At 49.3% G+C, this 15,207-nt stretch overlaps 4 protein-coding genes across 4 annotated transcripts; 2 read left to right on the top strand and 2 right to left on the bottom strand.

The window, feature by feature from the left end:
• Positions 1–751: 751 nt before the first annotated feature.
• On the bottom strand, positions 752–2,262 carry KY384_005575 (uncharacterized protein; the record flags this gene model as incomplete). The annotated part of the gene is made up of 2 exons (XM_044814075.1): positions 752–1,427; positions 1,466–2,262. 2 exons carry the CDS (start codon positions 2,260–2,262, stop codon positions 752–754), a joined length of 1,473 nt encoding a protein of 490 aa, XP_044669376.1.
• A 265-nt stretch (positions 2,263–2,527) lies between these two features.
• KY384_005574 (uncharacterized protein) lies at positions 2,528–3,772 on the top strand (the record flags this gene model as incomplete). Its single annotated transcript, XM_044814074.1, has 3 exons — positions 2,528–2,551; positions 2,598–2,716; positions 2,887–3,772. The coding sequence occupies 3 exons, from the start codon at positions 2,528–2,530 to the stop codon at positions 3,770–3,772; spliced, it is 1,029 nt and encodes a 342-aa protein (XP_044669375.1).
• A 230-nt stretch (positions 3,773–4,002) lies between these two features.
• KY384_005573 (uncharacterized protein) lies at positions 4,003–5,804 on the top strand (the record flags this gene model as incomplete). The annotated part of the gene is made up of 2 exons (XM_044814073.1): positions 4,003–4,052; positions 4,628–5,804. 2 exons carry the CDS (start codon positions 4,003–4,005, stop codon positions 5,802–5,804), a joined length of 1,227 nt encoding a protein of 408 aa, XP_044669374.1.
• A 6,700-nt stretch (positions 5,805–12,504) lies between these two features.
• On the bottom strand, positions 12,505–13,795 carry KY384_005572 (uncharacterized protein; the record flags this gene model as incomplete). The annotated part of the gene is made up of 3 exons (XM_044814072.1): positions 12,505–12,986; positions 13,042–13,263; positions 13,444–13,795. 3 exons carry the CDS (start codon positions 13,793–13,795, stop codon positions 12,505–12,507), a joined length of 1,056 nt encoding a protein of 351 aa, XP_044669373.1.
• Positions 13,796–15,207: the final 1,412 nt, after the last annotated feature.

Genomic DNA, 15,207 nt, shown 5'->3' with positions numbered 1-15,207 from the left:
CTTGTTGATAGGAATTGGCCTTACATAGACGATTTAGATTTCAACATGGCCTGCGAGGGCGGATTGAATAAACCCTTTACATTCCCCTTTTTCCTTTGAATTTGCTATATTGTAGGCGTTGTTGTTCGCGCCTCCATTCCTCTTTGGCACGGGATTTCCACAGGACATGCCCGGCTCCGAACTGGCTTCACAATCACTGCCCGGCTTTCATGCAAGAATTTGAGGAGAATGATATTTGGTTATTGTGCCTACAATCAAGATCGGAAAAGGATCAAACTTCGCAGGAGGATCAATTCAATAGGTCTGCGATAGAAAATGAAGTTTGAAAGCGATCGGGTCAGCATGGCTGCACTGCGAATATTTTTCCATTTCATGCATGAGTTTGTGAGACGGACAACAGAGAAATGTGCGATTCTGTGTCAAAGTTGGTAGCTTGAATAAATGTTTTCTAAATCTATATGGCAGACATTTCCGGAATGATGAAGTCAATTCGCATTGCGTCAATACTTTCATGGTCGTGATTGGATTCAAGAAGGGCATGGTCGTCTGGGATGGTCTGACTGGATGGGCGCGCTCTGGGCATTGTCTGAGTGTAGTCTGGTAGACGAGAGGCAAAAGGTCGCCTTGCGATGGTAAATATTGGGTACAGCTGTGATAACTTCCATTTGCACAATGTCAGAAATCTGGAGTCTTTTTATGACCGATAGGTTCGACCTTTTTATCCATATATCAGTTTCACATCAACACTCCATCACGACAATCCCGCCCCATCAACAACCATAGTATCATCGCCACCATCCATCCGCTCATCTTCAAGCGGCACACCCCTCCCACGTCCAGCAAGCAACTCCCTCCTAACCTCCGGCCCAATCGCCGGATGCCCCACGCTCACGAGCAAATCCAGCAACGATTCCCTCTGATCTTCCGTGATATCATTCCTATACCGCTGGGCGAAAGCAAGAAGACACTGATGCCACAGCACGGGCAATTTCTGCTCGCCGCTACCCTCGCCAACTCTCTTTCCTCCTCTCTCATCCCCTTCATTTTGCCGAACGGTTACCCTGTATCTCAGGAAATGAAACACCAGCCCATCAACGACCTTATATGGCAACGCATACTTCTTCTCCAATAGCACCCTGATGAACACATTCGTCGCCCCCGCCGCCTCCATACCTAGCCGTCCACTCGCCTGCTCCGCCGCTATCTCCGTCAACCGCAGCAACGCCGCGGCTGAATGCAGCACCGGCACACTCACCCGCGCAAGCACACTACTGACCACATGCGCCTCTCTCAATGTACACGTCGTGCTACCCACCAACGGAAACAAGAATCCTTTAAACCACGGCGCGGGTTTATACAGCCCCTTCTTCAGCGCCTTGTAGAGATGCACATTCAATTTCTTGCGCTCATGTATGTCCTCCCGAACTCTTGGCAAGATGACTGTTTCGAGGAATTCTTGAGCCACGGGTGGGGCGGCGGAGATGAAGAGACGCGTGGCTTCGTAGCAGGCGTTGGGGGTCCAGGAGTCCGGGGCTGTGAGGGAAAGGAGGTCTGGCCAGATGGGTAGGGTGGGTAGGATTTTGAGCGGTTTGGGGAGTGCGCCGGATTTGTAGCGGGAGAGGAGGTGGCCGATCTTGGTGTAGACTTCGATGACTTTGGGGGGAGTGGTTCAGGGTCTGCGTAGTGGTTGAGGGGGGTGGTGGCGTGAGGAGCGTCGGTGATAATGGTGGGATTTTGAGCTTCGTGGAGAGCGATTTTCTCGAGGATGAGGTCCGCGAGGTTGGTGCCTCCTCCGGAGTCTGCTGGAGCGGGGGAGGCTATTTGTTGGGCGGTAGAGTCGGATTGGACTGTGGGGTTGAACTTGTTGAAGAGGTCGAGGTCTGAGGGGTCTATCTCTGCTTCTGATGCTGCTTCCTCCGCGCTGCCCCAAGCTTCGTCATCATCGTGTAATCCTCCAGCATTCCCATCGTCGCTATCGCCCTCACTCGTTGCACCAAATCTTGATTCGAATGCGAACGCAAGATTGGGCAAGCTAGACTTTGCTTCCTCATTTTCTTCGTCCTGTAAGTCATGCCCGATTTTGAGTATCTTTCGCGACGAGCGCGAATCGACGTAGCTTTTCGAGGTTCCATCTTCAACGTCTGGCTGTGTTTTTCGCTTCTTCGTTTTGGTGCGTATGGGAGCTGTGGATACAAGGTCTTCCGCTAAAGGGACATGTTTTGGCCGGCGGTTGGAAGATCTGGAACGGTGTGAGGCAGGCATTCTGCCAGTCTTGTGCTGCAATACACTCAAAATAAAAACCAGTTGTGGGGCGAGGCACGATCTGTAAAGGGTCTTATCTTATCTTAGCGGTTGTTCTCCGGGTATCTCAGGGGTGGAGCTAAGCGGTATAGAGCCTAGTGCATGAGGCCTGCCAAAGACAGCGCGACCCAATGGCGCAGCTCTGCCTGGCAGCCTGACACGCTCACATGCATGGGTAGCCTTGGCCGCGGGCTTTTGCAGGCTCGCGCACTCCATCACCATCAAGATGGTTTCATTCTGGCCGTGGAGAGTAAGTTAGTCTTGAACATCGCTTGGATACATCTGACTTGCGTTAGGGAGAAGACACCTCACCAGCCTCATTTGAGAAAGCGCTCTCCTCGCTGTCGACTAAAATCTCAAAAGCGAGCAGCAATCTAGAAACACTGCGGCAGCGCTCAAGACGCGTCAACGTCTTGTGGGTACTTTATGCTGGCTTTGCCTACCTTCTGTGCGTGGTCATCTTGGTATTGGTCGTGGGCTGGCGAAAATGGGGGCTTCCAGAGTACAGCGGTGTCATCCTGGGGCCGGCAACGTACGATCTCAGGTATCCAACTACCAAGGGGGCATTAGCTAACTCAGATTCAGGATCTATGTCGTCAGACTCGCCCTGACTACGTACTATGACTATCGTACGTCGGCCGTCCAGGCACATCTAGATGACTTGGAGAGACAAAGGAATAAGACCATCGAGAAGCTCAAGGACGCGACCAAATACAACAGCACTCAGGACTTGCTCAAGAAGTATGGGGGCACGCCGACCCCAAAGGAGAAACCTAAAAAGGCAGAGAGCAGCGGCAAGCCTGAACAAGGTAGAGCCCAGCCACAGCAAGGAGGCAGGACCAACATGGCACCTCCGCCTACAGCAAACATTCCACATCGAATCGAGACTTCCTCGCCTCAAGTAAAACACCCACAGCAGCAAATCTCCTCTTCCCCTTCTGCCTCACCACAGGATGCACGCAGGCCATCCTCCCCAAATTCCCCTGGCGCAGACTTCGCACCCAATGCCTTTTCTGCCCCTGCCCAATATGCCCAAACTATCGAAGGACCAAAATGGTACGACCGCTTCATGGATGCATTGCTGGGAGAAGACGAGACTTTACCAAGCAAGCGCTTCGCGCTGATCTGTAGTAATTGCAGACTCGTGAACGGGCAAGCACCGCCAGGCGTTAGCAGACTGGAGGATGTTGGCAAGTGGCGCTGTTCGGGCTGTGGGACTATGAATGGAGAGGAGGATGAAGTTAGGAAACTCGTCAAAAGTATACAGCAAGAACCAAAAGCTGTCCATGCGAAAGAAATCCAACACGAGGAGCGAACTGAGGAGTCAAAAGTGCAAGAAGCGGGCACGGAGAGTAGCGAGAGCGATGTCACGCAATACTCGACAGAGGAGGAGAAGCCACCGGCTGTGAAAGAGACGCCCAGGAGGAGGTCGACGAGGCCGAAGAAGGGGATGAAGTCATATGATGAGTGAGCTGAGAGAGTCGTACTTCAAGACGGCGATAATTTTATTTCATTGAATTGCGTCTCTCGTCCATCATTCCTGGCCTCTGCATATGGCTGTGAAAGGACTAGTCGAGGCGGAAAGCGAAAGAAATGATCACTCGAGACCCAGCATAAGCCCAGGCTCCCGTCAAGACGAACGAAAGACGGCGCACAGATTGAATAACGAGACGGGAGAACGTTTGACATTGACAAAACACCATGAGACTGTCGAGCAATGGCACTGGTAAGGATACGAACCATCTGAAAGGGTAAGAGGCTCCAAACATCATTTTATCTCTGGCGTGTCCAAATCTCTGCTATCGAACATACTGCTCCCTGTTCCGCCAATTTCCTTTATTCATCTGTTAAAGAAGTCTGTACATTTCCACTCATGAAATCGTACTGAGTACCAAAGTTCTTGGCAATCTGAGTATGTCTCGCCGGCTACGTCATAGTCGCTATCTGGACGAAAGAGTCTAAGCACAGCCCAAATGGCTGAGTCATGGGTGCCTGAACCGAATCAGAAGTGAAGAGAAATTGGTCTGCTGCACTTCAACTTCTCTTCCGACCAGAAGCATAAGCGACCTGATCGTACTTCAGCGATGGCCCACTTGCACGATCTCCCCGAGGACATCATCTTGATTATCCTGCACGAACTCACAGACCGTCCCTGCTGGCGATTTTGGGATGCTCCTAAGGTCAAACATCTACAGAATCTGTGCCTGGCCTCTAAACTACTCCTTCCTCTAACACAGAAGGTTCTTTATTCCGAATTTTGGTCCACCAAAGAGCAAGAAACTTGGAGAATTCGCGCTTTCCTATGCACTCTAAGTGCTAACGCTAGACTAGCTTCCTATGTCCACCACCTTGAACTCACGAGGTGGCGGGCCTGGGATCGTGATAGCGATGAGTTCGACAGCGGTACAAATACCACGTGGGTCTACGATGACAATCGAAAGTACTCCGCAACGCAGAACAGCCGTGATAAGAAGCTCTTTCAAAAGGCATTCCGAGATCTCACGTTGACGGACAAGAAAACTTGGCGAGAATCTGTCCGCAAAGACGTAGACGAAGTTTACGTATCGCTCCTCATCCTCCTGACCCCGAATCTAAAGTCTCTGATGGTTCACGCCCCGACAAATCCAATCTTTCTGGACAAAGCACTTGACCATGCAACCTTCGTGCAATCCCCAAACTCATCAACACCAAGCCTCCAACGCATCGAAGACGTGTCATATTTCTGCCGTGGGAATGTCAGTTTCATATCCATCTCCCATCTCCACGCTCTTTTCCGCCTACCAGCAGTTCGGAAACTTTCCATTGGATGGGTGACATCTGACTCCCCTTTCCCACCCCTCGCACCTCTTCACTCCCTCCGAAACCTGCACTTCCATGAGGCAGATCTGAACACGGCTATCTTCGACTCCATATTCCGCGCTTGCCCGAATCTCGAGAGCTTCGCCTACCAGCACCATCCCTTCTCCAGGCATCGGCTCACTGTTATTTCAAACCACTTCCATCTCCCACAACTCGGCGCTGCTTTAACGCACGTATCGTCCTCGCTGCATGAGCTCGAAGTGAGCTCGTGCGACGAGCCCTCCACATTCGGGACTCTAGGCTCGCTGAAAAATTTTACATGTTTAAGACGGCTGAAAATGAGATTGCATCATCTTGTTGCCGACGTCTCTGCGTCTGCGGTGGAGAGCAAGCCAAGACTGATCGACATCCTGCCGTCTTCTCTTGAAGAACTCGACACGGAACTTGTGGGACTAAAAATTCCGAGGTGGAAGGAAATGCTAGGTCAGGTTCGCGAGCTCGTTGATGCAAAGCAACGGGGAGAGATGTCGAGACTTTGGAAGCTCGGAAATTGGAGCTCGTTCACGGCGGAGCAGATGGGCGTGCAACGATGTGCGGCGCTAGAGACTTTGATGGATTCGTGTCGTACTTGGGGCATCATCTTTCAGGTTTGGGGGAGGATGGGGGACGAATGGTGCTACCGGGATTTCAGAGAGATGATGTGATAGAAGAGAGCAGGAGTGGGAGTCGTGGATTGTGTCTGAGACTTCTCTATGCCGAGTTCTGTTGCATCGCTCCTGCTTCGACATCGATTTGATGATGATCACGATACTCATTCATGGGAATGACTTCAATTGCTGACACTGTCCCCCCATTGCCTTTCCTAGATCGCCCGAATGTGATGTCCATCGTCGCTCGTGCAAACCATTCCTCAACCTCGATCGAAGCACCGAAACCACCACAGCCCGGCTGAAGAGCCTTTGTCCGACTCGCAAGCCCAGGCTAATGTATCTGGACTGCAACCTCTCTTGACTCTCGAACAACCACAAAAGTATCCATTCAACATCGTCAGTCCGCAATGGCCATCAACTCACTTGCAGAGGATAGCGAAAGCTCCTGATCATGTACTGTCGAAAGCAGAAAGCCCGCTTCAAAGCTCCGCCGGGTCAACAGTTCCTCGTGCCTTCCTGATGCAGAGCGAACGCTGACACTTGTACCGTCACCTCCAATTGAAACTGGACCGCCATCCCTCAAAGTGAATTCACAAGCGACTGTACATGACAAGCAGCATTCTCTCCGAGTCCCAGTGAAACCGAGGAAATGTGAAGATCAGCTGTACCTTATCAGCACTACCGTCGCAGACGACCAGGAAGCGTCACGGACACATGGATTTCGAGCAGGAAGAGCGCCGTGGGAGATGCGATGGTATGAGTTCATGAGAGTACTATGGCGCTGGCAGCTCCTCTTGGAAGTCCTTCATGGATGTCTTCTACTAAGATTCTTCAAATTGTCGTGGCCTGTCGTGTCGAAGATCCGTACGTAAGGAAGTCGTTTGGGGGCAGCAAGATTTGATTGATGGAGCGATGGGGAGCGGGGAGAATGAGAGTAAAAAGGAGATGCTGGTGACTTGAAAGAGCAGATATGAACAGTGATGTGTGGAAAAAGATATTTATTCAGTGAAGCTATCCTATTCTATTCTATCCATCCACCGGTATGATTGCTCCTCAATCTCCTCCTCTCCCACCATCACCTCCATCTCGACTGTCAATCTAGATCATGGTTAGCAAACGTTGCAGATGAAGCGATGTGATGGACTTATCTTTCACACACCGCTGCATCGTCGAGTTGGATCTTCTTAGCCCTCACTTTGCAGTGAGGTTACCAGCGTGCACCAATTGGGGGTGAGATCCATCGCACGCCGCCCTATAAACTCGTCAGCAGATTCCCTTTCCACAAGCACTAGATGGTTAGTAAAGAAAAGGCCTTTTTCGCAGAGGTTGCCCAGCTCGGACCTTTTCGCGTCTTGCAGGACGGAGCCATTCGCGGGGCTGCTCAGCCCGGAGACACTTCTGCGTCGTACTCAGGACGCCGGCTTTCTTCAAGCACCGGAAACTTGGGGCTTTTGCACACACGCCCAGGTGCCGACTATTGCGCGAGATGTCGTAACTCGTGGTCTTTCTCGCGACATACCAAGGTCGGGGTGGTTGTCCACACACCCAGGTGGCGGCTCTTGCGTGAGATGCCGTAACTCATGATCTTTCTTTCGACATACCAAGGTCGCCACTTTTGTTGAGAGGTGGTATCTCACGAGCACTTTTAACGTCGTATCGAGGACGGCCTGGTTTCGCCGTGTACAGCCATGCGGGAGCCTTTCTCGTGACTTGCTCGGGTCACAGCCTTTCTGGGAGGTCTTGCTGAGGACAGGACAGTTTAGCGAGGTTGTCCAGCTCCGTCGCTCATCGGGAACGAGATGGAAGAATGCACTTCGTCTGTGTTAGCATGCTTTGAAGAGTAGGGCAGACGAGGTACTTAGCTTCGAGTGTTGGTTGAATCACAGAGCAAGCAGGAGGATGGTAATGAGGGATGAGAAGATGGATGTGATGAGCAAGAATGAGTGACGAAGTGTTGTGGTGGGTGAAGTGTTGATGGAGGGAAATTGAAAAGTGGTGGGAGAAAGTGGAAAAGTGATGTGTAGAAGGAAAGAAAAGATTGGGGGGGAAGGGCTTCTTTATACCCCTCGCCAAGCAATGGGCCACCTTGCAGAACAGGCTTTGGAAGAAGAGCGAAGGTGGCAAGAAAGTGCCGGATCTGGTGTGTTGCCCTGACACCCATGGTGGCTCCGCTCGTGGTGGAGTAGAACGCCTCCGGCTTGAAGAAATTGAAACCATCCAGACTCCTCGGCATTAGGAACAGGCCGAATCTCTTCATGATACTCTACCTCGGTCCATAAGCCAGATTCTTGATTCTTGAACCAACACTCTGGTCGTCTTTGGCACAGTAAGTCAGAGCCGTCACCAGCCCGGTCAGTGCTTGTGCTTGTACAAGAGGAATCTTCGGCTGAAGCACATGTGGATCTATCACAATGATGCTGATATGATGGCACTCATCATGGTAATGATCTTCAGAGGCGTCGTTAGATTATGAGGTAGGTGGAGGAGTGTGTATACACCACGCTGGCTGATAGCGTCATATGTCATTTGTCTGTCCAGCCGACCGACCGTACGGATCGCGCCACTTCACAGAACTTGGAATTGGAAGTCAAAAAAGCGGGTTCATGGTCATATCATTTGGAATGTACGAATGGGGTACTCTAACACTTCATTACCATCAGAAGTCTAGTCAAGCCATCCGGCAACTACTGTGTCAGGATGTGGCCCAACTCTCAACATTACTGTATGGGAACAGATTGGAAAGTGCGAAAGCAATGCGTCTGATACGGCATTCTACAACCCCATATACACACAACAATGAGATGACACTCTCCTCACCCAGACTGCCAGAGAACGATGGTGTAACGGCTGTGAGCTGCAGAAGCGGTCGCATCATTCACCAACCAAAAGACTCCACTGTGGCAAAGAAAGGGTCCACTCAAATAAACAGCCTCGGTGGAGAAGAAGCAGTGAATTGACTTTTTCGTATCAGACAGGACGACATGTAACAGTGGATCTGGATAGGACGCGATACCCAAGTCTACATGCCCCTGATCGGCCTGAGACTTAGGGACGTTGAGGGAGCCCGAAAGAAGAGAGGCTGTATTCATGAATCTAATTACTTGTCTTAGTTTGAGGACTGCTATTGCGATGCGGCCAAAGAAACTATGCAGGCTTCCTGTGATGATGTCTCAGTGTCCGGACAACCTTCTCCGAGTGTTTCCCTCACTCCATATTCCGTCTCCAGGAGTTTGAGCGGGGTTATGGTCGTGGCGATCAGGTGTACATTTGGACTTGGTCTAGCTGTGTAGGACGATTTTCAGGATATGCTTTTAAGACTTTGGTGTCTCACGACCAGCTTTTGATGACAGTCTCCCACTCTTCACATCGTAAGACCAATCCTTCTTTCAGAACCCTCCTTGTTTTCTGTAAAAAGTGTCTCGTCCATCGCTCTTCGTATAATGAGGAATTGACGGAATAGGGTGAAGGTGCAAGATCCTGTGCTTAATTCGTGGAAAGGGGCTCAAGATTGCATGTTTCAATGTCCATCCCCAATGGTGTCATTGAGCTAAAAAATCGTCACGATAGGTGTCGAGTGAATCGAGGGTGGTATAGCTTTCCTGTTGCGTTGCCGATGCTACCGTCTTTCTGCAATAAATGGCTTGTAGGACGTGTAGTCTTGTTTGATGTTGGGGCTCGGAGATCTCGTTCAGCTTTTTCTTGTGGCGGCTTCTTGCGAATTTATCGTGGTTGCCTCGATTTCCTTGCGTTGTCATCTTTCAATGCTGTAGTGATTGTTCTTTGATATGAGGTGCGACTGGATGATCCTTCCAGTAGAATCTTGATCGCTGCCATTTGCAAAGTAAGAGATGTCTAAAGCCTGACCAAGCTAGTACGCCGTACGCCGAAAGAGACAGTGTTAGATCGCCGTTTCCGTGTGAAATCGTTGCCACAGCAGTGACCACTTCTATTGTGATCCACCGCTCGCTTGCATGAATTGCACCTCTTTTCGAGCAGGGTAGTCTTTCCCATCCGCAGTAGCAAACAAGGACAGACTTGCGACGGTCTCGACACTCCATCCAGCGACTATTTTGAGGAGAGTCCAAAGAGACCAATCACGATTGGACGAAGATCTACCTCAAGTCCACTACCACTTACTTCGATGTCTTCATCTTGAACAGCATCTCTCTTGAGGAAATCTTGAATGACAAGAACGTTGCTCAAAATGAAAGAGTAGGCAGAGGGTGACATTTTCATATCATCGGTTGCTCGACTGGGAGTGGTACCAACACCAAAACACATAATCAAAAGATTTGAACCAAGGCGCCATGAAAATAGTCCCTTGACGATCATAGATTAGGAGTCTGAAAATTCAGAAGACGACTATTTTCCGTGTTTGACACAACGAAGCCAGAGCAAGACGGGCTCTGTCTGGCGATATTTGACTCATGTCATCAAAATGAACCTAGATGAAAATCCGAAAACATGAAGAGAGTGCAACTGAAAGAAAAACAATTATCTACAAGTACGTGCTGGTGCTCTTTATACCTGTCATGAGAGAGATACTCGCCGTGATACTAGATCGATTGGGCAAGAAGCTCTCTTACTGGATACAGACGAGCGTTCTTGTGAAAAGATGATTTTTTTCAAAGAAGATCATTGATTGGCTCAAGACTTTGAGAGGCAACAGTAAGTTTCGAGATACAAGTTTTGAAATCGATGCTGATAGGGAGTAGAAGATCTCGTATCACAATCAGATATCCCGAGTGTGTGAGCAGAATAGGAGGCAGACATCAAGACGTAGTGCCAATGTGCAGGGTCGATAAAAACTTACCTTTACCTTGCGATTACGAGTCATTACCTGTACTACGAAACATGTCACCATTTTCGCTTAGTAGAAATTGCTTTAGGATTCCCGTCAATTCATCTTAGCCACTGAAGCCCCAGCATTCCAGCAATTGACGGGTTCAACAAAGTAATCGACAATTTGCCATCTAGCGGCAGTAGGACTTGGCTGATGCTGTCAGACGATGTGGACGATAGACGCATATCCTTTGGCCAAAGAACGGATTCGAAGGCCGTTAATCAGCTTTATACTGCCAGAATGTTCGCACTGCCTGCCAAAATTAAGGAATTCAAGTGTACTGTTCTCATGTCCTGACGATATAGCGAGGAATTGCAAGGTAGACAGGTCTCTGAGTCACACAAAAACGACCGACTCTCTTGCAAATTTCAAACGGATCCGACACCTTCAACAAAGCAATGCGGAACGCAGTGCCAGCAATAGAACCAATCTGGGCTCTCAACACAAGCAGGAAATAGCGACCACGTCTGACTTGGCATTCCAAAACAAGCGATTTGGCTGATCGGAGGAAGACATAAATTTGGCGGACCATTTGGCAGAGGAATGGACAGTATTGAAGATGAGCTGGTCACGTTGGTAGAGCTCGAGATATCTCCAGTGGCAGAAGCCGTCAGATGAGTGGACACGACGACACGCAAGACTTGTGAGGCATTCGAAGCTGCTCGTCTTGGTTAATGTCACAATGAGCAAGAGGAAGAGTGGATTCAGTCGGCAATGAGGTTGATGTAGTAGTCATTGAAACACAGGAATTGTGAGCAGAGAATTTAGGTAGTCATCAACCATCTTCAATTTTGGTACGTCAAACTTTGAATTGATTACTATTTAAGGAGTTAAGATATCCACAAAGTATGGTCTCCGTTTGCTTTGCTTTCCCAGTCATTCTTGCCACGTTCCTTCCGTGACACCACTATTCCTCCTTCCTCTGTCTCTCGATCACATTTGTATCCTCATTCTGTCTCCTGCTTCCTCAATATGACTCTCTGCAGATGAATTTGTGGGCTCACGATGTGTTGTGCCTCTCATGGGCTGTGTCAAGAAAGTTGACTGTCGGAAGCGAAACGCTGGATGAGGAGGATGCTACCGAAGAGGGATGTTGCTGAAGAGGTAGATTGCTGACTGCTGGACGAGTCCCATCCTCGAAATTAGCTCAATCTCAAAGTTCAAAGTTCAAAGACGAATGTCACTGACCTTTGCACAACCAAGTCCATCAGTATTTGAGACATCTCGGCTCCACTGCAAAGCAGATGGGTACGTAGATGGCACCACGTACAGGTGTGTCTCGTAGCCATCCTCCCTGCCATCGTTAGTATACCCAAAAGCACTGCCACACGACAGTTAGTTGTTAGTTATGTCAGTACTTGTCAGCAACCCAAACACAAGAGCGGAGAATTACTACTGTCCTAAGACAGCTGCACATCCCTCTTCTTCAATGAGCTGTTCACTCAAAGAAGCCCTGAATTCTTCAGATGTCAAAACATCTGAAGGTCAGCCCTTCACTCCAAGTTGCTGACTTTCCTATCCACTCCTAGACAAGAAAAAGTCAGCAAAATCATGAATGTCTTCAAGATGGGGCTCACTCACCTAACTCCAACCCTGCCATGTGTTAGTGCCTCTGAATTTCATTCAATCTATCTACTCAATGTAAAACACAAAAACCCTCAAACACCAAAACGCCAACAACTCCAAGCAGCCACCCATGCTGATTTTTTTTTGCTTTTGTATATTCAAACTTTTTTTGGCACAGAGGTGTTGAACCTCTGCTGTTTTCACCATCAAGACAATGTTGAAGTTGCCTGATTGTCGTTATGTACAACGCTCAAAAAAAACCATGCCCTGTAAACTAATTCGAAGTCAGCTCTAATGTCAATGAGAAAGATCGTAGGATGTCCACTGACCTCCTCCAGAACTAACTCAAACATCCAAGTCACAGTGTACTCTGATGCCGTCATAACTGCACCAAAAACAGCTGCTTCCATGCTCCGGATGCAATTTCTTGTTCCAGAGATGGAGGGATATGGCATTGACCTCGCTCAGCCATTCCCCTTCCGACCTATCATCCTCGGCTCTTTCCTCAGGAGTTCTTCCGACAAATGGTTGCTTGTCTGTTGTCTGGAATTCATCGTCCTCCCGGAACTTGTCCAGCCGTGAATCAGGACAGTCTCGGAACCCCATGACTGGGTCCCAGTCAGGCCATAGATGTGCATCGCGATCAAGCACGAATGGTGGCCTTCTGTCGATTCCGGAGTATTCCCTACGGAATTCCTCCTTGGACATGATAGGTCGGTATCCCGGCCCCAATAACAACTGCATTGTGCGCCTTCCCCCGTCACATATGGATTCATCATCCGAAGTGACAGCTTCAGGGCACTCGCTCGTAGAGCAAGAATTGTCTGCTGCGAATGATGTCAGTCAAAGTGTCAGAAAAAGCCAAGGTAGATATGGACTTACCAGTTGACCCGGGATAGTGGGGCTTAACAGAACCAGCAATGCATGGCCGCGACTCAGACGTGGAACAAGTACGCCAGGTACTCGTTGAATTTGTCGTGTCCGAGACCGTGGTCCATGAGGCCGAGCGTGCATCCACAGAAGAAGGAATATTGACTGGCTTCTTCTTCCTAGCGGCGACGCCTGTCGATCTGGCCGCGAGTGACTTGGGTTTGGCTGAAGCCCCTATGATGAAGAAGGTCAGTATATTTATAGTATGTAACTGCGAGGACATGTGACGATGACGAATGAAGAAGGCAGAAGAGGTCAGAGGCGAGTGAATGGAGGATGGAGTGAAGCCAGCAGTAACACATGATGGTGATGTGCGAGGGAGCGGTGACGAGTATGAAGGGAAGGGAAGCTTACCTCGCTTGTCATTGCTGGCCTGCTTGACTGTTTCACTGACGACTTTGTGTCGTCGAGCTGCTATTCTGTCGTCGACCAATTTCTTGGCCGCCTTTGTGATAGAGACAGATGAAGCTGAAGAACGCGAGCTTCCAGAAGCAACGCGAACAGGCTGAACCTTCTGGATGGTGAGTTTGGCGAGACCATCAGCTAGATCAGCTACAGAAGGCGCAGGTGCGTCAATGGGCCTTGCGGCTAGTCGTTGGACTGGTCTGACACGAGTAACATGGTGCCAGCGTCCAACATTTGATCCAGGCATAATCGGCAACCTGGAGGCGTGCAGCAAGGAAATTGAGGCAGCTGCTGCATGCATGGTGAAGAGAATGATGAGTGTGTGTAGAGTAAGTCAATGATGTAAAGCTGTGTGCAATAATCAAGACCAAGATCAAAAGTGAAGATGAAGAAAGAAGAAAACACTGGAGGGAAACTTGTCTTTCTCCCCAGGCCATATTGACTTTGTCAACAAAGCTACCATAGGGCTCAAATTGGCAAGGGAAAGGCAGAAAATTGGAGAAATCCGAGCGGAAGGGGCGTCAATGTGGGTTGGCCAGGAGAAAGGTCGATTTAGGGAGAAGGAAGATAGGGGGACGTTGAGCTAGGAGCCTGAGTAGGAGGTTCTTTGAAAAGTGGGAAAGGGCGGTAGCAATGATAGTTGCAGTCTGAAGCATTGGAAGCAAACTGATCCTTTGTTGTAGCTTAGCAATTGTAGGAGAGACTTGGTCTAGAGCACCAGAACCAAGCACAGGGCAGCAACAGTGCGGAGCGAGCATCGAAGTCGTATGATAGACACGAAGCTTGTAACTGTAGTGATCTCGAGTATAATGGAGATAAAACGATTGTATAGTCTCTTGATTCTATCTTCGGTGTTGGATCGTGGAGGTAAGCATCTCCATGAACAGAGGTAGTAGGCATGTCGAGCGAGAGGTACAGAAGCTGACACGCCAAAGGTTTGAAGGACTCCCTCTACGAACAGTCAGTAGATATACATAGCATTTGATAGTATAAGCGACAAGGCCGTACTCACATTCTGATAGCCGTCTCAAGGCATGTGTAAGCAACAAATGCCCCCACGCTATCCTGAACAGTAATAAACACGGGGTGAGAGATGGCAAAGTCTCTTCAAGAACTGAATAAACTCAGACTTATTGTCTTATGGGCGATCATTAGCTTGAATCGCTGGGAGTGCTTCACTCCAGATGGGAAGGAGCTATCGACGGAGACAACGCATGAGCACGTCAACGAGACACATATATGTACATGTACATGAAAAACTATCTTACAAGCAGTAACATCGTGAGCAGTGCATCAAAGGACATCGACTGAATCTAGATATTCATAAAACAGGAGCTCCAAAACGTGACCACGGCCGATGACTCCACTTGCTTGCTTTGATTTCAATGGACTTGTACAGGTTCGCAAGAGACCACCGACCTAGCAATCCTTGCGCTCTTCTAGAATGAGACAAAAGGCTACTAACACCAGCCAACATGGCTCGAGCTTTCGGAAATACGAATCGTACAAGAGCTGCAAATTCGCAGGGCTTAAGAGCTAGGACATGTTTGACTGCAAGAGATGAAAGTATGGAGACAGGCATGAGGGTAGTTGGTGTGACTAGAGACACAATAATGGAAAGCATGGATACAACGCGTGGAAGGAGCACAGCAGAAGAAAGAGTATTGACACAGCAAATATGATGACAGGGAAGAGGCAGCGACGGCGAGACAA

The sequence above is a fragment of the Bacidia gigantensis genome (assembly GCF_019456465.1).
Source record: "Bacidia gigantensis strain McMullin 20006 chromosome Unknown contig_245, whole genome shotgun sequence".
In the NCBI taxonomy this organism is placed as follows: domain Eukaryota; kingdom Fungi; phylum Ascomycota; class Lecanoromycetes; order Lecanorales; family Ramalinaceae; genus Bacidia; species Bacidia gigantensis.
The sequence above is the reverse complement of the archived record's forward strand: the minus strand, read 5'-3'. Positions and strand labels throughout refer to the sequence as shown.